General features: G+C 28.0%; 1 protein-coding gene across 1 annotated transcript in view; it reads left to right on the plus strand.

Moving 5' to 3' along the window:
- The first annotated feature begins 332 nt into the window (after positions 1–332).
- Positions 333–24,343, plus strand: part of LOC136988561 (putative uncharacterized protein DDB_G0277255) — a 64,251-nt gene continuing 40,240 nt past the window's right edge. The window contains exon 1 of the mRNA XM_067286456.1: positions 333–1,046. Coding sequence (XP_067142557.1) covers positions 968–1,046 — 79 coding nt within the window. The 5' untranslated portion in view covers positions 333–967. The remainder of the gene's footprint in view (positions 1,047–24,343) is intronic.

The following is a 24,343-nucleotide window of genomic DNA, read 5'->3' on the forward strand; positions in this document are numbered from 1 at the left end:
CTTAATTTTAAATAAAATCATTTATATGTCCCCATCACGAGGAAATAAACCATAACGAAATAGCGTTTTGTCGATTTTGATATTCCCACGTTACTTTACCAATTATTTGAATATTTACCGAATAAATATTTTAGTTAAAAGCCAAAAAACATTCTCCACGTTTTTTAGTCAGATAAAAAAAATAATAATACATTTTAATGCATTATTTATAATTATTTGCGTTTTTCTCTTTATAAAAAAAGGATAATATAGAGTATAAATTTTGAATGGTTTCGGCTAGGACGAAGGAGATTGTTAGAGACGACGATGACGAATTTAATATATTTGTAAAAATTGGTCGAAATAGATCAATGTTTGACCGTTAATAATCATTATTGCCAAAGTAATTCCACATTCATGAAAATGGTCAAAATCGGAACTATTCGGAAGATCGGCGATAACGAATGATATCGGAGCGGATGGTATATACCCAATCGCAATCCGAACGTTCATCCTTGTGACGGTAATTCGACCAATAGGAGGCTCTCAAGCTCTTGTTCGGTCAGCACCGTTGTTTTCTGTGACAAGCGCAGAAAAACTTTTAACATCAACAGCCGCCATCTTGAATGGAATGCGAAGATGACCATTTGTAGTCTGAGTTAATACCACCCCGTTTGGTTCTAAGTCAGTTTTTGTTAATTTTAGGGTATCGTCGACGTCCGAAGATCACTTTCCGAAGTAAATAGTGTTGATTATTGTGATTTGAATGTCGCCGAGGAGAATCTGAATCGGTTCCGATCGAACGTCGTTAGCTGTGCTACTCCGACATGACGACGACGTTCGGCAAAGGTTCTGTCGATGTCGTTATGATTGTCGGGTTTGATTGTCCCCAATCGTTATATTTGAATAAGTAGTCTTCTGTCTGGTTAAGGAAAGTTTTTCGGCTGATCGGGGGTCGGTCTGTCCCCTTTAGGCTTAAGAAGCCAACATGGCCGACCATCTTGTGGAAGGACCGCCGACGAAGCGTCAAAAGATGACGGACACTTCCATCCAGAACGATAATTCTGGTAAGTTGCTTTATTCCTAATCATAATTAACCTCTACATCTTCATATACGTAACACTGGACTAATAGTGCAATATCTTCCAGTATAATAACAATCTGTTGTCAGATACAAGACTTGAAAATATCTTGATAAAAACAGCTTTAATCTTCAGCACTTAAAAATTTAAGGATGATGTAAAGGTCCATTTGTATATTAAAACTACCCAAATAAGCACACTTGTAGTTATATTAGCATCTTTTCTATCATTTTTAATCTTTTATATTCTTCAATCCTTCATGATTGTTTTAGCACATGTAAAAGTCTATAGGATTTTTCCTTGCTACAATTTTTACCAATTGCAAGATGGATTTTAAAGAAATTAATTTTAATTTAAATTAATTATATTTTATTCCCTCATGTTTACATTAAGCTTATTTAAATATATATATATGTATATAAATATTATTTTTTTGTTGTATTTTCATATTTTTAAGCTTGTAACATAAATTTCTCGATTAATATTTAATTATTTTATTAAATCATAGATAATAATCTTACTAACTAGCATTATATTTTGCAAGAAATTTTTAAAATAAATGTTACTCGTTCATTTTTATATTGTTATTATTATTATTATTATTCATTAAGTTAATGCTATTTGTTTGGCCTTTAATTCTATAATATTTTTAAATAAGAGAATTTAATTAAATGTATATCATTTTTAAATGCATATTTTTTAGAAAAGTGTAGTGAAATTTTGTTGAAATTAGTGAATAAAAAATTTCTTGTGACTGATTTTCGAATAAGTGGAAAAATGAGCAATTTCTGTTATAAGTTATAAGACAAATTCTCATTTTTGATCATTTTTAACATGTTCTGAGTAAAATTTTGCTCTTAAAATTGTTTAAGGTTTTGTAAGTAAGATTTTGTTTTCATTTTTCTACATAATTCTAAAAATCAGTCTTAAATTAATGAAACATTACTTCGTAGATACTAGTTTTGCATTTATTTTCTAGCTTATTTAAATTATGAAAATGCAATAATTAAAAAATTTTGAAGAAGTCATTTTAGTATCGAAATTGATTTTAGATTAAATTTGAATTAAAATAAAGTTATTCTAAAATTGTTTTAATTTAAAATGAATTATTTCATTTCAAACATGCAGATTATTAAATCTTTGCCGTAAGAAACTGTATTTGACAATCGCATTTTTATCGATAACACTTTGCGAATTAAGGTTTTATAATTTGGAATCGAGTTGTTCTTATTTACATTTATGTACATTTCTTGAAAATGCCAGTAGTCTCGCTTTTAATGATGTTTAATAGATTTTTTTACGTGGAAATTATCATCATCTTCGTGCTCTTCTAATAAAAGAACGAAACAAACATTATAATTTATAAGTAAATCGCATTCAAATCAAATATTTTTTTTAACAAATGTAAATTTTAATATTAAAAATCTCAACTCTAGATAAAAGTATAATAAAAATAAACTTTTTTTTTTTTTTTTTGGCGGTTTTTGAGATGAGAGAGACTGGTTTGAAGTTGATTTAAAAAAATGTAATAATTTTATAGCATACAACTTTAAGATTTTATATCGTAATTTAAAAAACTAAATTATTCTAACAAATCAGCAAAAAACTTCATACTACTACAAAATTTTGACAAAATGGCTAGATAAGAGTGATTTTTATATCTTCTGAAGTTAAGAAGTAACACGGATTCATAAACAGTTAAGCATAAATTTCATTTTTACTGATTTACTTTATAATTTACGCAGTTTGTCATATTTTAACAAATAATTATCATGCTTTTTAATTTTAAAAATAAAATAACCTTATCGCAGTAATTTGCTCCTCTTGACATTTTGAGTAACATAAAGTTTAGAAACTAAGATTTGGTCTTAAATTTCAAAAATATGCTAAATTTTATAAATAATTTAAAATCTGTTTCATGAATTACATCTTGAATTAATGTAGTTGTTGATTTAGATGAACATTAGGATTGTCTATTCAAAATATACATAATGAATTTATTAAAGATGAATAAAGTAAAATGTAATTTTTTTACAAAGTTTAAAATAATTAATTCCTGCTATGGATATAAAAAGAATTAAGCATATAATGTTTATACTGAGAAATGTTTGTGATTTCTTTGTACAATGATCATATCCAACAGCTGATAAAGGTACAGACAGCATCATCAGCTGTTGTAGAGCATTTAATAATTAGAATCAAAAACCATTTCTCAATACAAAAAATCCTTTGGTCTTCTCAAGTAAATGGTGATTGTGGTTGAACTGGAATCAGGTAAGTCATTTTTAATATAATTAAGGTAATTATTAATTTTATAGTAAATTTTTTTAACTTCTGTTTTGTGTTCTATGTTCTTAATCTAAACAAATATTTTCTAAAAAGAAAAAAACTATTTATGTTGTTGATGCTATTTATGTAAATAATCTCCAAAATAAAAATTTTGATCAATTAAGTTCCATACACACATACATTTAAGTTAGAAAGAAACTTATTTAAGTGTATGTCATCACATATATTCTATATGCATATTATTGAGCACACAGTTTAATCCTTGTTAACTGTGTATAAAGTCAGTTTTGCTGTGTAGATTATACATAATAGAGTGAATGAGTTCTAATGAATAGTAAAACTGAGAAATTGATCCATATATTCTTTTAGGCTAGACAAAACATGACAAAAATTGTGGTTAAAATTATATAATCTTGAATACATTTCATGTAATATTATGGAGAATGCATATATCTTGGAGAGTTGTAGCTTAGTCTTTACTGTTGCATTTGATATTCCTTGTTACTGTATAAAAATTAAAAAAACTTAATATATTGTCTTTAAGAAAACTTTACACTTGTCAAATTGTCAAATATAAATGCAATTTTAATGTTAATTTAGCAATTTTGGAATTAATGTTTTGAAAATTCAAAAATAGCTGTAGTATATTAAATAATACAAATTTTTTGAGCAAAGAACTAGCATAAAGCCAGTAGTAACAAATATCACATTTGTAATAAACAGTTCACTTTTGTTTGTTTGCATGTTTATATTGTTTTAAAGTCAATTTTAAATTTTATTCAAAATTTTTTAAAATAACAAAAGCATTTAGTTTAAAATATTTACATTTAGATATTTATCCAGTATTATTAATATCTGAAGATAGTACACAAAAATCGTTGTAATCAAGATGCCATTATTAATGATAGCCAAAAAGATTGTTTTTATAAACTATTTTCAATTATAAAATAGTTTAAATAAAACATCTCAAAAATATCTTCATATAATTTTTTAAATATGTAACTGAACTGATCAAATTTTTACAACCTGTGTAGGGTTTTTTTTTATAAATATGCAACTGAAGATTAAATGATGAAATGTTCTGAAAACAATTTTTAAGTACAAATTAACTAATTTTCTTCTGTAAACTGTTAATAAAGGCATTTTAATGATTAATTTTAGACATAATTTGATAATTTGGTTTTATTACATAAATAAATGTAATTGGCATCTTTGTTTATTTCTGTACCAAGTCACATATCACATATATATATATATATATATATATATATTATAATCTATCATGGAAGAGAGATTTTGGAAGTTGGAAAATTTATTGTGAAAGTCTTGCCTTGCTGTAATAAGAAGCATAATTAGTTAATTTTGTAAGAATTTTTCTTAAATATGTAAAGTTTTCAGTTTCTATAATCTTGTAAATTTTTATGGTAAGAACTTGAATATGTTTACGATGTTTTACAAAGTTAAATATTTCTCTACAGGTTTATAAAAATTATAATTTTAAAGTGATTTTAAAGAAATTTTTTTTACACTATTTCAGCTTAAAGTACCAGCATTGAAATTTTTATATATATAGAGAGAATATTAATAGAAATTAACATTCCAAAATAATAAGATTATAACAAAAAATGCACCATTAAAGCATTTTTTATTGTAATTAATATAAATTTTTCTTTGCTGTAAAAAATTTAACAATGAAGAAGAACAAACTTCTTTGTATTTTTAAATTGATCTGTTTATTATATTAAAATTCGGAGAAGGTAATTTGTAAATTTAAAATGTTTTCATTAGTTTTAAGCATTTTAAATTGTAGACATTGAGAAATGTTGAGAATAAATCTGAATAAAGTATTGAGACTATTCTCAGTCTGAAGAAGCTTTATAGCCTGCATAAAATATAAAAAGTATATAAACATTTTTATCTTAAAAATAAAAAAAGAATTATAAGTTAAATCTGGGAAATAGTTTATTCACTTTAGTTTGAGTATCCAGTACCAGTATAGTTTCAGTATCCGGATCAAACCTATATTCATAATTTCACATATTTAAATTAAGAAAGATTATTCTTTAAATCATTTTTACTAAAATCTTAAGTAACTTGTTTTTCAGTAAAATTTTTTATTAATTGTAAAGTTTATGCATTTTTCAGATTTTATAATAAAATTTTTTTATAGTTGATGGAAATTTGGTCTAAATATTAAATGTTTTAAAATTCAGTTTATTTTTTAATGTAAAGATGTGTTAGGTGCACAAGATATTGTTACACAGTTTAAATATTTTGTAAAATTTGTAGCTTCGTAAGATTTGAGATAAAAACAACAAGCAATGCCACTTACTAAAAATAAATGAAAATATAAAAACTGTCAGGCATTACTGGTAAATACATTTAATTAACAAGTACAAACACTTTTGACAGTATATAACCATGTAGTAAATGTAAAATATGTTCTATCTGTACATTTAAAACATTTCACTTGCCATATTACCTGAAGAAGACTGTTATATACTGTCAAAAGTGCTTGTACTTGTTAATTAAACATATTTAATAGTAATGCCACTAAACAGATTTTATATTTTTGTTTATTCATAAAATTTCTTTTGTTATTACATAAATTTTACTTTCTTTTCAACTATAATTCAAATTTCAAAGAATGGAAGAAAATTTTTACAAATTATAATGCATATATAACAAGAACATCATATTTTTGTGCTGTTTTATTAAGATCTGATTGTAGATAAATCAGCTGAAATCAGATCTCAATATTGTAGTAAGATAATAATTAATAACTCATTCATTTAATTATTAATTAAAACATTACAAAATATTTAAATTCTCTGTGTAGAAGTACAAAAACACGACTAAAATAAACATAAAAGTGATTTAATCATATAAATCCAATAAATGTTTGACTTCAGTTGAAATTCTGTCTGTAGGTATACTGTTTTAAGTTTTATATTTAAAAATGCTGATTTTCTTTGTGTTTCCTTGAAATTTATTTCTAATTATCTAGAGCAGGGGTGGCCAACTTTTGTGCACATAAGATCTACTTTTTATCGTAAAAATGTGTCGCGATCGACTTGTTGTCATAGGCATAGTCTAAGTGGGGAGGGGGAAGTGTGAAATACATACTATGTTTATACACTGTTTCAGTACGAAGTGCACTCACTGCTTATGAGTAGAGTCATAACTGCATGCATATAGTTGCGTTCGGTTACAAATATAATACATTAAGTCAAGACATCGCTAGCGATCGACCAAAATTGGCTTGGCGACTCGACCGGTCGATCGCGATCGACTTGTTGGCCACCCCTGATCTAGAGTACATAATTTTAATGATGAAGTGAAGAAATGCATTGACCATTTCTTTGAATTAATAGAAAAAATCCTATAAAAACTTGAGTTTTTATAATTTTGAAGTTAAGATTTATTATATTTAGTATTATTATTATTACAATACTAAAGCTTTGTATGTAATTGCAGAAATAGAAAAATAAATAAAATAATAAAATAAAATTTTCTTTCACTTTCTCATAATAGTAATTGTCATCAGTTTCAGTTAATGTTATGTTTTTGTTCAAAACTTATTACTTATTTATAGATTTACCGTATTTTACGGACTATAAGACGCACCTCAATTTTGGAGGCAATTTTTCGAAGAAAAAAGTGTGTCTTATAGTCCATAAAATACGGTAATATTAATATATGTAAATATAATTTAAAAGTAATATTCAAGGCACCAAAAAAATAATTTGTAGACAAATAATGAGAGTTTGATTGGATGCCTACTTCCATGTAATGTGCGTGTAAAATGTTAGCAATCACGACCCAATCATGTATCAACACATATTGAAACTAGCATTTTCTCAATCAATAAGTAAATGTTTTATATGTCTTATGTTGAAGGTGGTATCTGGTCTTAGAACTTCAAAAACATTGACTGCTTTCACTATCACATTTATAAAATAAAGTATTTTGATTAAAATTACTGCTAATTTAAAAAATATATAAAATACACATATAAGGACGAACAAAAAATTCATGTTTTATTTAATCCTTACTAAACTTAATTGAAGTATCAATTAATTTAATAAAGATTAAAAAAGAGAAAATCTAAAGAAAAGTAATTTTTTTTGTGAAAAATTTTATTAGAGTGAAAATCATGATTGCAAAATTAGAGAGGGGAATGGAAATCATAAAATTTTTGTTATAGAATTGAAGAGTTTTTACAGAAGAAAGATTTTAACATAAATACTAAAGAATGTTGAAAGAAATCTATATAATGTAACCAGTGTTAATGAATTTTATGTTAAGAATACTTTTGCAGTAAATCTTTATGAAATAAGAATATTTATCACTTTTTATAAATGAATATTTATGTACACTTGAAGATGAAATTTTAGGGAAGTGTTTGAATAAGTGTAGTTTTCGTCATATATTAATATAAAATATACATATTTTTGTATTCATTTGTAATGTATAAAGATGTTATAAGCTGTTTTCCATGAATAAACAAACTTTACAAGTGAACTATGAAAATACTTTATGAAAATAATTTGCTATTACGAAATATATAATCATGGTCAACATGTGTTGGATAAACATATATTCTTATACCAAAGTAATACATTGGTTGTAATTACTAAATATTTTAGGAAAATTGTGTAAATATGCAAAAATTTTTAAAATTTATTAGAGATGAAGAAACAAGAAAAGGAGCTGCGGCATGAAGCTTTTAGTGTAGTTAGAATTTTATTGTAATCAGAAAGTGATTAATTTGTGCGCCAAAAGTCAAAATTCTATTTCATTTTTTGAATATTACACTTTTGGCTGTGCGATTCTGCAGTCAAAAGTGTAATATTTGGCTATTATATTTCTATCTCAGTGAAGATCTACGGTAGCATGTAGTAGTCAACAACAATAATAGCAAGTGTTTCTATACAATGCTTGCCATTTGGTGTAAAATGTTTATAAAGAGTTGTAATGTAAAAAAATTTTGCTTTACTGGAGTGAATTCTGTAAACATGTGAAACGTCACTTTCAAGTTTTTCTAGTTTGCCTTCATCGACATGAAATACTCAGGAAAAAAAGAAAAAAAATGGATATTAATTTAAAATAATTTTAATGTTATTTGGAGTGAAAAATGAGCCAAGAAAGTTCGAGCATTAATTTCAGTTTTTGAATATTTAAAGAATTCACTTTTTAATGAGATAAGTTAATTTCTGTCATGTATAGTTTGTTTTGTAAGTAAGTACCTACTGTAATTATTACTGAGATTCTTACTGTTCTTACTGGCGTTAAAAAAGCATTTTTAATGCCAGTAAGAACAGTTAAGAATCTCAATAGTATTATTAAGATATTGGTGTACCATAGAGGTAAACTCATATATTTAGTACCTACTAGACATAACTCATCGTAGACTGCATGTCTTATTAAAACACTACACTCATGACACCTTATAAATTTGCAGCCGTGTTTATTCGGTACAAACGAACGTTTTCGGTCGTGTTTAACGACCTTCTTCAGGAAATATCCAAAAAAATTCGAACACAACGAAAATCTGCAAAATTGTTAATGTCTCCAAGGAGCATATTACTTTTTATTGTCTGTTATTTATTTTTATTTTATTCTCATGTAATGTGTTATTTAATACGCATCGATGTAGAGATGGCGCACGCAATTCTCTTTAGAATATTTTTAAAAAACGTTCCGAAGTTTGTTCGTTTTTGCAGATTTTCGTTGTGTTCGAATTTTTTTGGATATTTCCTGAAGAAGGTCGTTAAACACGACCGAAAACGTTCGTTTGTACCGAATAAACACGGCTGCAAATTTATAAGGTGTCGTGAGTGTAGTGTTTTTCTACTAGACATAATGTAGGTACTAAATATTTCAACTGCATTTATGTAATGTAACTATTATGAAGTGTGTTTTCATGACAAAATGCAATACTAAGAAAAAATGATATAGAAAATCTTTCTATTGGATGATATTTATTTCTACTGCAGCTTAGCTCTGTCAAAAATATTATTAGTTAAGTAATGCTAAGAGTAAATTTAGAAAACTAGTTATTTAAGTCCTTTTTGAAACAATTATATTCACTTTAAATGATGTAGTATACAAAAATTATTGAAATGTTGATTGTTACATATATGTGGTATCAAGGAATGAGATTTGAAATCTAAGAATTTCTGTTTTTTTAGAAGTAATATGGTATGAAGTTAAAACAGTAAAGTATTTTGAAAAACGAAAGATTTTTTTGGAATAAGTGAAGCACTGTTATCAACTTTATATTAAGACAGTCTGCTAAATAAAGGAAATCAGTATCTAAAGGAAGTTTGAATTTTATTAGTGCTATAAATTTTATAATAGGTAATTTTGAAAGTTATTTAAATATAGACAGACAGACAGATTAATTATTATTCTTAAAATATACACATAATTCTTAAACTGGCCTTGCAGATAGGTGAGCATTCCATTATGAACATTTTCAATCTACTTCTAAGACCTCCTTCAGTTTTAGTAATTTTAATTTTATACAATAGAAGCTTTCATATCTAATATGGACATGGATAAAACATTGATTTCAAGTAATTAGTACAGCAGATTATGAATGTAAAATTCTTTTCAAAATTATAAATTACAAACTAATATTCTCAGAACTACAGGTCATAAATTCATTGTCTTGATTGATTTCTTATAATTTGTTTTCTATATCTCACTTTCAATTATCTCTACAAAAACTTGTTAATGTAGCTTTAAGATCTATATTATTCAAATGCTATTGGCTATTGCTTTAATTACACTTTTAGTTTAATAACCAGTAATATTTGAATATTACACAATAATGTTCCATATATGTAAACACAACTTTACATTTTAAGTAATGTAACATTGACATTCGATGTTTATAAATATATTTCCAAATGAAACCAAATTAATCAGCAAAAATTTTTTCCAACAAAAATTCTGAATTATAAACTTAGAAAGACTGTAGCATTTTGGTCAGCTATATCTGAAAAAGCATATACATTTATAAACAGCATTACTAAGTATTTTAAACTAGTAACAATACACTTTATTGGAAGCTTGAATAAAGTGTACTATTGATTTTTACTTAAGCTTCAGTAAAAAGCATATTGTTTCTGGTCTACATTGTTTACTGTACACTCTACTAATATGAGACTAAATTGAAGATTATAGACACATTCACTGTTGAAACATGCAGTGTCTACTAAAATAATAGTAGTTAACAGTTTGGTTTCACTTCATTTTAGCTACAGATTTTTTTGTATTGTTGATGAATTTGTAGTATTGTTTCATTTCTTCTGTTGTCTAGTAATCAAAATTTTTCTCGTTAATGTTAAATATTATATACTTTTAATAAAGCTTTTTAGTTGGGGACATAAGTATAAACTTTGAAAATTTTATTTGTAAATTTTTTCAAATATATACTTTTATTTTTATCATCAGCATCAATAATTGAGGGTGTTAGTGGAAAAATGGCACATCACAAAACTACAAAAAAATGTTAAATTTGGATTTGAGCATCATCAATCCATCATCTAAGAAACTTTCACAGTTTGATTGCAGCACCGAATGTTTATTAATGTGAGCAGTTGTATACCCACATTAATAAATGTTTCATATTAAAGTGCTGTTGAATTGAAACAAATTCTTTTTTCTCAGAAACTTCTGATGAGATATGCCATTTTTCCATCAAGCTCTTCAGTTGAAAATGTGCTCTTTTTTATATTAGTATAAAAATTAGATTATTTATTGAAATTTTATAATTGCATTTGTTACAAAAATTAATTTTATTTAGTATTTTACAAGAATTACAAAAATTAAAATACAGATATTTTAAATATAACAGAATTTTATAATTTTTTTTTCTTTTTATATTTATTCTATTTATGCAATGTTGAAATGTAGGAAATGAAATAAAAATATATATACTACATAATTTGCATTTGTAAAATTGTTTAATGGGATTGTTCTCAATGTTGCATTTGAGGTTTACAAAATATGTGTTTTATAAAGAAAATGAGACTTAATTTATGAATATTCGCATTTTTTTAAAACAGTGTAGGTTTTAATATTCATCAAAGAGATGTAATTGACCAAAAATGTAAAACTTAAAAAGTTAGGCTAATCATATCCCTATACATAAATTTCCCTTAAACAACAAATTAGGTCTATGTACTTGATCTGTGTAAAAATCCTGACAAAAAGTGGTTAAACCAGAGTGTCTTGTTAAATATGTACTATATATTTTATAAAATTTTATATAAAGTATTTTGCACACAAAATTATAACATTTATTTTGTATATATTTAACAAGGCCCTCTGGTTCAACCATTTCTCATGTCAGGATTTTTACATATAGGCCTAATTTGTTTTCTAGAGAGATTTTTGAATTAGTCATATGTTTGATCTTCTATCGTTCTATGTTTATTTTTATTGACTAAAACATCATTAATGAATTAAATTTATTATTTTGACTTTAGATATTTAGATTTGTTTATTTTTCATTTAGTTTGTTAAGATAAGTGCTGAAAATGCATTTGTGTTAATTCTGAAGTAGTTTTGTTAATCCTGTATTCTAGCTTGGCCTAAGTTAATCATTTTTCATATTAGGTTTCTATATATTACATTTATGAAGGCTATTTGTTGCTTATAAGAAATTTAAGATATAATTTAGCTTGTTTTTTAGTATCTTATTTCATTGAACATTTTCAACATTTTAAAATCATTTTTTTTTTGTAAGACTGTAGAAAATGATCAAAGATTTGATGGTTTAGATCCCAGATTTATTAGTTAGGCTAATTTTAAAATCTCGGATATTTTAATTATATATTTACCTATAGAAGATGATCTGGGAGCATGTTTTTAGTTTCAGTCTGAAATTTATTTGTGGTGGTAGAATGTTAATGTCTTTAAAAGATGTTAGCAAGTAATAAATCTAAAAAAAATATCAAATTTTGGAAGCAAATGTAAACTTTTTTGAAAACAGTGATAATAAGTAAGATAGCACATGCTGTGAATTTGCTGTATATAGAGTAGTTTGTAACTAACTAGTATTGTCTATTCAAGAACAAGTTGATTAACATTGTTGGTAATTACAAAGATAAAAGTTAACAGTAAATTATAGTATTAAAATTCTTTGAGTTGTGTTACAGAATGACTTTGTCTCTATATTACTAATTCAATTAGAATTTCATTGACAGAGTGAGAGACTAGTTCTTTGTACTTGAATTGCTTGTTTGCTGTCATTTCAGCTAATGAAGATCATACCTAAGAACTTTTAGTGTTGAATACCTAGCACAAGTTTCCAAGAACAATGACATTAGTTGAAATTACTTTAGATTAAATTTAATAGTAAAATTTTTCTTACATATTTAATAAAAGTGATTTTACTGTAAAAATGGATGTAACTGTATGACATTAATCTGGTATAGTTTAAAGATTTAAAAAAAAATATCTGTTTGAAATGGAAACTTAACAAAACAGAACAGAAAATTTAGAATGGTGCAATTCTGGTTTACATAGGTTTACTGTATTAAAAATGGATTTTTTGAGTTATCTTTTTATTATAAATCAGATTTACTCTGTTTAAATAGCCAAATTCTTTTAGAATGTCAAAAAAATAGTAATCAATCTTTTTCAGTTATGTTTTTTACTTTCACTCTAAAAAAAATGATTCAATGCTTAATTACTATTTGAAACAATTTACTAATGAAGTTATTCCAATGGAAACTACCATTGACACTCATAGGAAGAGACCAAGATGAGCAGTTGCCCCTACTGAGATTTATTTTATTATTATTTTTTTCAAAATCTTTTTTTATAAAGTAATAGTATTTTTCTATGAAATTTATTATAATAGTTTTTAAATTAGTGGCTGTAATGAGATGATTGCTTAGTCTCTTATAATTATTACATTAAATATGAGATGGAAGCATAACTGTCTACTTCTAGTCAAATTAATCAATTTCTAATATTTAATTATAGCGTTTACATAGCCCAAGAATTTTGCATATTGTTTGGCCTGTTTATCAGATATAGTATCTGTGAATTTTTTTTCTGCAAATTGAATTTGCATTCCATGTTGGTTCATTTTGCGCTAAAAGAAAAGACGATTATGATTTTACGCTTCTTAATAATGTATATTGTATAATTTTCTTTGAATACATAAAATATTTGAGTATTTTTTTGGCGTGGAATGCATTATCGCGTGAGTATTAATTTATGTGGGAAAAATTGTTTCTTATTATGAGTACGAATCTGGAACGAATAATGCTCGTTGAGCGAGGTTCTACTGTATTTAAATGAACATATCCAGTAAATATAGAAATAACTGAAGTTTGAGGGAAGCATTTTCCACTTTAATAAAACAAGACAGGATAATAATATAGTTTTTTAAAATTACTTTCATCTGTCTGGATCATCATTTTGATAAATTATTGAATAGTTTGTGCAGTATTTTACATAGTGAAATTTCTAAAATGAAGTGATTCATTCCATCAATGTACTGTTAAACTTCTAAACTTACTCAAATATCTCACAAAACAGGTCTTGAACTAAATATATTAGTAATTAAATATCCACTTCATAATCCTTCATTTTAATTAAAAGAGAATTTAATCTCACTGAACATGTAGATAAAGTGTTAAACACTGGAAGTTTGTTGCAGCTTTACACTTCATTAGTGGGCTGGCCATGTGGAGTTTTCTGAGTGTCTAATATCTAAACAGGGTCAACATATAGATGATCTATCAAGGAGGCCACAACACTTGGCAGACTGTCCATGTGTTGGTTCTTCCCATCAATCCAATTCAATCCTTGCTGGACATAGTTATAGCAAAAAATCAATACTTATGAAAGGGAGTATGCACAGTACATACACAGATGTAAGTAGAAACAAACCTGTTTTTTAAAAAAAAACATGGTTTGGTTTTGGTGATTGGTTGGTTCATTTGAATCATCAAAGTTTTGTTTCTGAGACAAAATCTGAATTGTACAACACTGATTTAAAAATCTGATAACATGAATATATTAAAAAATCAATCATTAGAATTGTGATAAGGTAACAGTTGACATGTAATTTTGAAATGGACTGATAGAAATATCTTTTATATAAAAGATATATTATGTTAGGAAAGTTTCTATAGATCCATTTTTCATTTCATATTATCAAGCAGTGAGGTTGATTTTTTTATGTACCAAAGGAAATGTATTATTACTTATAATAAATTTGCTGTACTTTGCTATTTGCTTGTAAGTAGTACTTAAGTTTGGTAGCAAAGTAATATAGCAATAGTTTTTAAACTTAACCTGACAATCTTCAGACTCCTATCGAACACAAAGGATAATCATGATTTGAACAAAACACTGGGAAACTACTCCATACCATCGTACAATGGCAGATTTAAAAATAATCTTTTATACATAGAATCCACTAACACTGCTTAGACATGAAGATTAGCAGAAGATAAGTACAACACAACAATGATTGGTCCAATTTGAAAAAAAGGCTGAATGTTGGTTCTATGGGATGAGGCCAAGTTGATTTAAGAAAACCCTAAAAGGCAATAAACTTAGAATGCTAGAAAGACGGGAGATACTCAAGAACTCATGTACGGGGAATTGTAGAAACAACAAAGATGCAAAAATGATTGCTTCCACCTAGAAAATACTCAGTTAATTCTAAAAAAGCTTTTAATGATGAACTGGTGTCTACATAAAAACAATGAATTTTAAAAAGTTTGTTCCAGAAACCATAAGTTTGGCTTACAAAGATCATCTAAAGTAGGGGTGTCCAGTCCGCAGGTTGCTTATGGCCCAATAAATGTGTAAACAAAACTGACAAATTTTTAAATTTATTTTTATTTATTTATTTCAACGGCATAAACTCAAAAAAGAGTTTTTCACAAAGCCTTCAAACATATTTTATTTTTGAGTGGAAAGAAAATATTTTCAAATAAAGCTGGAGTTGTGACTCAAAGGATTATAGACTCAAATTTGGGAAAAAGAGAGAGAGGCCAAAAGATGAAAAGCAGTGAGAAGGGTTAAATAGATCTTATGCAAATATTGACCCTTAATATTCTAACCTTCCTCACTTCTTTATCTTTTGTCCTTTCTCACTTTTCCCTTCATTTGGGTCTTTAATCCTTTGAATCCCAACTTCAGCTTTATTTAGTATTCCTTCCAATGTTACAAGATTTGGTTACTTTGCACCAAATTTGCCTATCCTTTGTTTTAGTTTGGCATAAAAAATATCATTTGGTGCATTGGCTACTTCTTTGGCTACATATTTATAAATATATTTATTTGAATAAAAATGCACTTTAAAATGGTGTTTCATTGTTTTTTATTGATTAGAGACCCAAATAAAACAAATACAGTCAAACCTGTTTTTATGCGGGGGATAGGGACCGCATTAAAAAAAATTTGCGTTTCCCTTATAATGAATTATCTATTTCTAAGTAAAAATTGAAAGTGTCTGTAGAAGTAATTTTTTAAAATATCCTTTTTGTGATAAAGTTTTAATACTTATACTATAATATAGACATGTTAATCCTTAAATATTCAAGTATATTTAAGGATTAGGCCACAAGTATATACTAGATTGTTCAATAAGTTTTGTCATTCGATAAGAGATGGTGCTATTAGGTTCATTGCTTTATTTCTCTAAAAATGGTACTACTATTTTATGAACACATGTGAAGTTTCATGTAGATCTGTCAACTCATTCGTATATTTACAGCTGTTAAAAGTTGACATGTCACTGTATTTTTTTACAATGGAAAAAATTGAATATTGTGCAGTGATAAAATTCTTATTTTTGGAAGGTGTAGCACCAAAACAAATTCACGAATGATTGTTAAAAGTGTATAAGGACTCTTCACCTTCAATTAGAACAGTAGAAAGATGGGTTGCTGAATTTAAACATGGTCATACAAGTCTTGAAGACGATCCACATGAAGGATGTCTAAAAAGTGCATCAACACCAGAAATCATAGCAAAAATACAGCATATGGTTTTGGAAGATTGTTGATTAACCGAGAGAGATTTAGTAGAAACCCTAGGGATCTCATTAGGCATTATGAACAATATTTTGGATGAAGTTTTGGGTTACAGAAAGCTGTGTGCCCAATGGGTGCCGCATTTGCTAACAATGGAACAAAAACACATTTGAATGCTACTTTTTCAGCAACATTTGGAGAGTTTAGAAAGGATTTTGTGTGTCGTTTCATCACTATGGATGAGACTTGGGTCTACCACCATGATCCTGAATCAAAACAAGAGGCTAAGGAGTGGTGTGAACCTGGTACTTCAGCTCTGAAGTGAGTTAGGGTCCGGAAATCGGCCAAGAAGGGGTTAGCATTAGTTTTTTGGGATGCAAAAGGAATTTTGTTCATGGATTACCTTCAAACTGGTAAAACAATAAACTCAGATTCTAATTGTAACCTTTTGGGCCAGCTGGATGTAAAAATTCTGTGAGAAAAGATTCGGTTTACAGAAGAAAATCATCATTTTTCATCAAGACAACGTGCCCTCTCACACAGCTCAAAAAACCATCGTGAAAATCGGTGAATTAAAGTATGAATTGTTGCAACATCTACCCTATTTGCCAGATTTAGCTCCCTCTGACCTTATAAATTATAAGATCACTGGAACAAGTGTATTGGAAGTTCAGAGAGATTATATTGAATAATAAAATGTATTTCAAACCATAAAGTCTTATTTTTCTTATCGAATGACAAAACTTATTGAACAACCTGGTATAATATATTTGTGGCTCAAAACTCCATGACTTCTTCCATTGTAGCCCAGAGAAACAAAAAGGTTGGACACCCCTGGTCAAAAGCCTGATGCTGGCTTCTAAACAAGCTGAAAACATAGGCATTTTTGTTTTTGTAATGACTTATATGCTAGAAACATGCGAGGCTTGGCATTTTCAAGTATGTTTGGAATTAATTTTTTTGTGTTTTGAATTCATTATTATGAGAAAAATAATTACAGCTTGATTTATAAGAAATTCAGAATATAATCAAAATACATTTATTAGTTTTTGTTTTATTGATTGGATTGTAAGAAATCAAGAGGAAGAGTGATTGAGTGAATGATAATTGTTGAGGCTCCACTGGAGCCGGGGCCATAAACGGCCGGAAGGATCAAAGGTGGAGCGTCCCCACTTAAGGGTCAATGTGTTGGCCACGTGCCGGCCAGCTTGAGAAAACAAAAATAAATAAAGCACGGACGCAAATGTGAGCTACGTCGGCGGGAGATAGGGCGGACGTCTTGGAAGGCTCTAAGAAGGGGAAGGAAGTGATTGGTCGCAGGAGGCAGTGCCAGAATCCCTTAAATTGGAAGGGTGGCAAAAAGCGAGGAGAAGGGGCGAGGGACCTGATACGTGGCGGTCTCTAACACCAGGCAGACCTTTGAGGCGGAAGAGAGAGTGTTCTCCTCTTGGGAAGTCCTCTAGAGAAAGGTTGTCGTAGAGACGGATGGCCACGAGGTCAAGCCATCTCCGGAAAGGTGACTCGTGTTCCCCGGCCAGCTAAGTTGACGAGCGGCATCACAGTTTCGGTACATTAGCGTACGTAAAGGTTATTGCATAAGTGATACATCTTTGTAAATAATTTGTAAATAAACTGTATATAACTAAATCATGGGAGGCTGTGGCACTTTCAAGTATGTTTGGAATCAATTTTTTAGTGTTTTGAATTCATGATTATGAGAAAAATAATTACAGCTTGATTTATAAGAAATTCAGAATATAATCAAAATACATTTATTAGTTTTTGTTTTATTGATTGGAAAAAATTGTAAGAAAATCAAGAGGAAGAGTGATTGAGTGAATGTTATAATTGTTTAAGAGGTTCATACTTTTTACAACTGTGTATTTCTCTAAGATGGATTTATATTTTGAGTTATTCTTGACTATTTCTGAAACATTTTCAAAAAAAAAATTGGAAGATATTTTGCTGTATATTACTATAATTGTTTTTGGTTAGATTTAGTATCAAATGTTAAAGTTCTTTATTCTGGTAGTGGCTCTTTGTCTATTGAATATTGCCATGTAACTTATCTACAGAAAATAATACTTTTTATATTTTTAAAGACTTGGAAAATTTTTTCGTTAATAGCTTTGAATAGCTAAATTTTATTTGGTGGAATTGAGTAAGAACATTGTCAATTTTTATTATTTCTTTGTTTCATATAAAAATTTTACATTAGGCCAGATTTTACTTGATTCCTGTATTGAACTTCAGTTTTTAATTTATATACAGTGAGTAGCATAGATTGGTGTCATTTCAAGCAGCTTAGTTTTTATTGGTTAAATTTTTGTAAACCCATCTAGATACTAATTTTCCATAGGATACTTCAGATAATTGCAGATTATTGAATTATTTCTATACTAGTGTAGTTTCATAAGATGATGATGATTTTCTTGGATTGTTTTACATTGTCAGTATTTTTTTCAATAAATTTATGGTCTATCAGAGTTTTAAAACTTTTTCATTTAAATTCATTAAACCAGTTGTAAATAGTTTTGTATTTCTGGAATTTCTTGATCACCAAAAGTTTGATTTTTCTGAATGGCTATTTTACACTTATTATCTTTAAAATCACAAAAGAGAAAAGTTAGTTTGGATAGAACTAGTGAATAAACATAAAACTAGTGTGTTGACATGAGATACATTTATAGGATAGGAAAGGATGGGACTAAATCTAGATAAGTCTGTGCCTTAGGCTAAAAGACCAAAAATGCTTGAGTGAAAAAACAACTAGAATGCATTGTGGCTTTAAAGAAACAGCCACAACAAGAAATTTCCTATCCTAGCTCCTTTATAAAGAGCTACAATGTGTTCTGGCATTTAAAAAGATGCCATGATGTGAAATTTGTGTTGTGACAGCTAAAAATATGACCACAATGTGATTCAGCATTGTCAACATAGCACATGTCATCAGAAATAAAAAAGCATACAACAATTTTCAACCTTAACCACATTGAGAAAGAGCAGAGCCCAGTTCATAGTAAATTTTGTTATTTGTCAGTTTTGATCTGCTATCACATAGCAAACGCAGACATCAACTTGGGCAAGTGAGCTTGTATTAACACTGTTTATTCTGTCAAACTTGGCTGAAAAATCACCATCTGCAATGTTTCTACCAAACTTAGTGGAATAACAATATAACTAATTTTTGGTTGTAGGAATGATAGTACTGTGAAATTGATCTGAGGAGTAGAGCACTATTTTCAGTTCTCTTAGGACAGAGGCTACCAAACTTTTTCACAGCAGGCCAGATAACTGAGAGAATGACGAGTGCAGGCCGCATAACCAATTTGTTCAATACAATACACTGAATGCACAAAAAATAAAGATGACAAACATATTTATTTACCAAAAAGTTATCAAAGAACGTGAAATTAGCAATAAGATAGTTTTAAACACATCAATGCAAGTTAAAACACGATCACTGCAGCAGACTGGGAATTGCTTTTCTTGAAACTTAATTGCAGGTACTTGCACAAAAAGTGCTGATGTCCAAAGTTGCAAAACGTCATAAAAATTTTTTATTTCACTAATTTTCCTAAAAATTATATTACTGTCAGATGGAAAAATCAGGTAGGATGAATTTGGGCAATTTTACTTATACTTATTTTAATTTTTTCTGTATAGTTTATCTACAGTCTGTGATATTTCCATATAAATAAATATATTTTAGCTCATTTGTGGCACAGTGCGGCGGCAGGCCAAATGAACTGATCTCATGGGACGTAGTTTGGTGATCCGTTTTAAGAGAATACAAAGTTTTGGAAATTATATTTAAAAAGTTAACACAGAAAATAAACTTTTCTTTTAAGTTGGTGATTTGTTTTCATACAACTATTAGCACAGTCTCTGTCATTTGAAAAAATTAAGGCCAGAATCTGCAATTGGTCACATAACTGTCCTTTAAGGCATAGATCTGTAACATGGAAGATTGATTCAATCTGAAATATATCCAGATGTTTTGAGTAGTCTCTTTGGATATGCAAACTCCATCCTTCTTTGTTTCAGTTTTTACTGAAAAGGTCAGGCTATATCTGTTATGTATGTAATTGAGCCAGTAATGGATAGAAAATATGCCCCCTTAACTTTTAAGAGTGAAAGGGTACAAAAAAGGAAATTTGAGTAACCCTATGCATGCAATAAATTTATAGCTGCCAACAATAACTTTATCAACATAAGTGATATGTCTTCAAGTTCACACTCTCTTTGGTCAGCTTCAAATATATTGAATACTACCACTCAAAAAACTGGGTATACTTGAATTAAAACTGCTATAAATACTAATATCCAGCACAGTAAAAGAAATAAGTGCTAACGTTTTCACTTGTGTTGAACAGGCATCATCAGGAAAACTAATCTCCCAGCTGCTGAAACAATGGGGGAATTGCCATACAGGTGTTTGCCTTTTTCCATGTTTATGTGGGGACAGCATTCTCATTTTTAATCTGTCTTCTCTGTATCCAAGGTGTCTTCTTTCCTCCATTTCCTCTCCCAAATTTTTACCACCTTGATCTCCATTAGCATTATCCTTACTATTTTATTTGAATTATCAATGATAATAGGTCTTTATAAATTTAAAATAACTGTTTTAAAATTAAGTTATTTTAGCTTCATTTTATGAAAGATTAAATATAAGTTGCTCTGGTGGTTTAATATCATCCCAGCAAACTTTTGGATTTTTGTTGCTTCAAGTTCTGAAGCAACTTGATAGTTCAAGTTGCTTCAAAAATAATTGGATTTTTAGAGAAAGATTACTTTAATTTTATGAAGATTTAAATAAGTTTCATATATCTTTTATTTAAATATAAGCGAAAGAATGTTATATCATATGCATGAATCTATTAACATTATTTGTCTTTTAGAAGTTATATCATTATACATTGGAATTTCATTTATCTGGCTTAAACAGGACTAGATGACCGAAAATCCAGAAAATTCATTAACAACATAAGTAACACATGATGATAGATGCACATTTATTTATTGCACATTATATATACTTATACAACAATATTAATTAAGAGTATAAAGCAAAAGACATATCAGTTGGTACAGTACAATTACTATACAGTACATAAGTTTCCTGATCATTTGTGTGGGATAGAACTTCTGTTTGATTTTTTTTCAACATCAGTCAGTAATTAGGCTTAGTGTTCCATAGGGAAACCAAAGGACTAATTTGAACTGAAGTAATTATGATGTACTGTATTTATTTTAGTTACCAGATCCTTGGTTGCAGATGTTCAAAATTGGCATTGAGCCAAAAGAAATCAGTATTCTTACAGCTGCAATATTATACTCAGGCAAGAATGTACTACTTACAAGTTGGTTCTTTGATTTCGCTTATGTAGGTGTTCTGTATGTCTATCTTTCTTATTCCAGATAAATTGGCGATTTGGATTAACGGGATCCAGATAAACAGGGTTCCACTATATTATACATTACATATATCATATTACTTTTGTTCATAATATGCTGCTGTTCTTGATTTACTGATGAAAATAAAAATAACTTAAGAGAAAATGCAACACAAAATGTAGAATAGCCTTTGTTGTTTTAGTTATTGGATTATATTTTAATATAAGTTGAAAATGTATGGAACTGAAGTCACTATTGCTATATATGGAAGTGTTTTTATTACAAATACAAATATAAAAGTAAATAGTTCTGCTTTCTACATTCAGATAAATAGAGATTCTAATTACTACTTAGCTATCAACAAAGAAAACATTGTCTATATAAAATATTTAATGATATATTACATAGGGTTGTCTGTATATATTTTAAGTGTGGAATTTCCTAGCAGTATTCATTTGATTATACCAAGAAAAAATATTCTATATAAAAGTGTTGGTAGAGAAAAATGCATTGCCAGACATACTGAAAGTTAAGTGATTCATCTTGTTATTGTATGTCTGTATTTCATGTTTTAGGGAGATTAATTATGTAATTTTGATTACCGAATTCTTCACGGAAGTGACTTTCTTTTCATAGTTTATGAAGTATCAATGTTTTTTGTTGTAGACACTTATTAGATGGTGGAGAACTTCAAAAATTTTATATAAACCAAATTTAATTATATGAATATTTTCAACAAAAATGTCTTAAAGAAATTGAAATGATCTGTAATTCAGCAATTTATAGTTCTTTCCTGTCTATTGAACTTATTGCAACTATTATGAAAATAATTTAATGTTAAATCTTTTTAAATAAGATATGCTTGTATATTAAAAAAATCAAAAAACCAGCTAATTTTTTAAAATTAAAACATGTATTTTTTTAAAATACAAATCTGCAACATTTGATCCTATTTGGTCTATTTGATTGTGCTATTGTTATGTAAATAATAAATAATTGTAAAGCAGTTGCCTTGTATTTGAGTTAAATTTCTATCTTACAACAGGAACCTGGTAGTTTATCACTGATTTCAACAAAATTTTATGAATTGTATATGTGAGAAGGACCAACAAACCTGAATCCCAAAATTATTGTATTATTGCTTTTTTTAATTAAATAATCATTTTACTAAGTACATTGATTAAAGCATTGACAATCCTGTAAATAATTTAATGTAAATTTAACAAACATTTTCAATGTTACACAAGATCTGCTTCAGGTCAACAGGTACCTTCCAATTTTGAATGTTGTTGACCTGAAGCAGATCTTGTGTAAGATTGAAAACGTTTGTTGAATTTACATTAAATTATTTACTGGATTGTCAAGGTTTTGATTTGTGTACTTATAGTTATTGATCCAGTTAACAAGAAGTTAATAATCATTTTATTTCTTTAATATTATGTTATTGTTTAAATATATACAAGTATTTGTCATTTTTGCTTAACCTTATTCAAAAGAAATAGTGTTTATTACTTAAATCTTTAAACTTCAAATCAATGGAGACATCTATATTCAATCTCTCATGCATCTTCTAGTGTAGTAGATTTTCAGCTGAGCTTTATGATTTCTCCAAGTCAGCGGTTCCCAACCAGTGGTCCGCAAGAGCTAAAATATGGTCCGCGAAAGATTTAAATCTTTTATTCATTTTAAATTATTATTCCCACATTGATACAAACTGAATTTAATTTTTACTAAAAATGTTATGTTTTCTATTATAATAGTACTGTTAAAGCATGTTACTCTTGAGTTTAACGATTACTTATGTTAAAAGTTTTGATTAAAGTGTATTTTTCTTAAACCTTGTGGTCCCTGCTAACAACAATGAAATCAAAGTGGTCCCTGGTCAAAAAAAGGTTGGGAACTGCTGCTCCAAGTGGACATAGAATATTTCAAGGAGGCCACAGAAAAATATGAGATAGGAAACCATAGGAATTGCCAGGGAATCCCTCTTATTTACAAGTAGAATATAAAAATTTAGACCTAATTTGTACAAAATAGAAAATAAGTGTCACATTCCAGAAGTTTTAATTGAAAATCCAATAACAAAGAAAATATGGTCAGGGAAATGAAACTAAAGTTCAGAGATTGCTAGAAATAGAATTCCTGGAATGGGTGTTGGATACATTTGGAGTAAATGTGGTTAATGTGATCTGGGACTAAAAGAATGTCTTGTATATTTGAAAAACAATTAGTACTTAAAGCAAAATTCAGAACCAACTGAGACAATATCTGGATTAGTGGAGAAATTGAAAATACATTTTTTTAGCTATGAGATAAGGCCAAAATATTTTTTGTAACTTTTCTGAGTTCCTATTTGGTTGAATTTTTTTTAGTAGTCACTCATCTGACATCAAAAACTCAAAACAGATTGGATGTTGAGAACAAGAGTGATCTTGGTTATGTGTAATGAATTTCCAATGAAATACAGTATATTAATACAAAACTTGCTTGTTTTCATTGGCCACAAAGTACATACTAAAAGTCCTAATTCAGTACTGACATTTTTATTTTTAAACATTTACCTAGGGAGAATTTACC

This window comes from Centruroides vittatus, unplaced genomic scaffold (assembly GCF_030686945.1).
Source record: "Centruroides vittatus isolate TY-2023 unplaced genomic scaffold, ASM3068694v2 scaffold_3315, whole genome shotgun sequence".
NCBI classification, from domain to species: Eukaryota; Metazoa; Arthropoda; class Arachnida; order Scorpiones; family Buthidae; genus Centruroides; species Centruroides vittatus.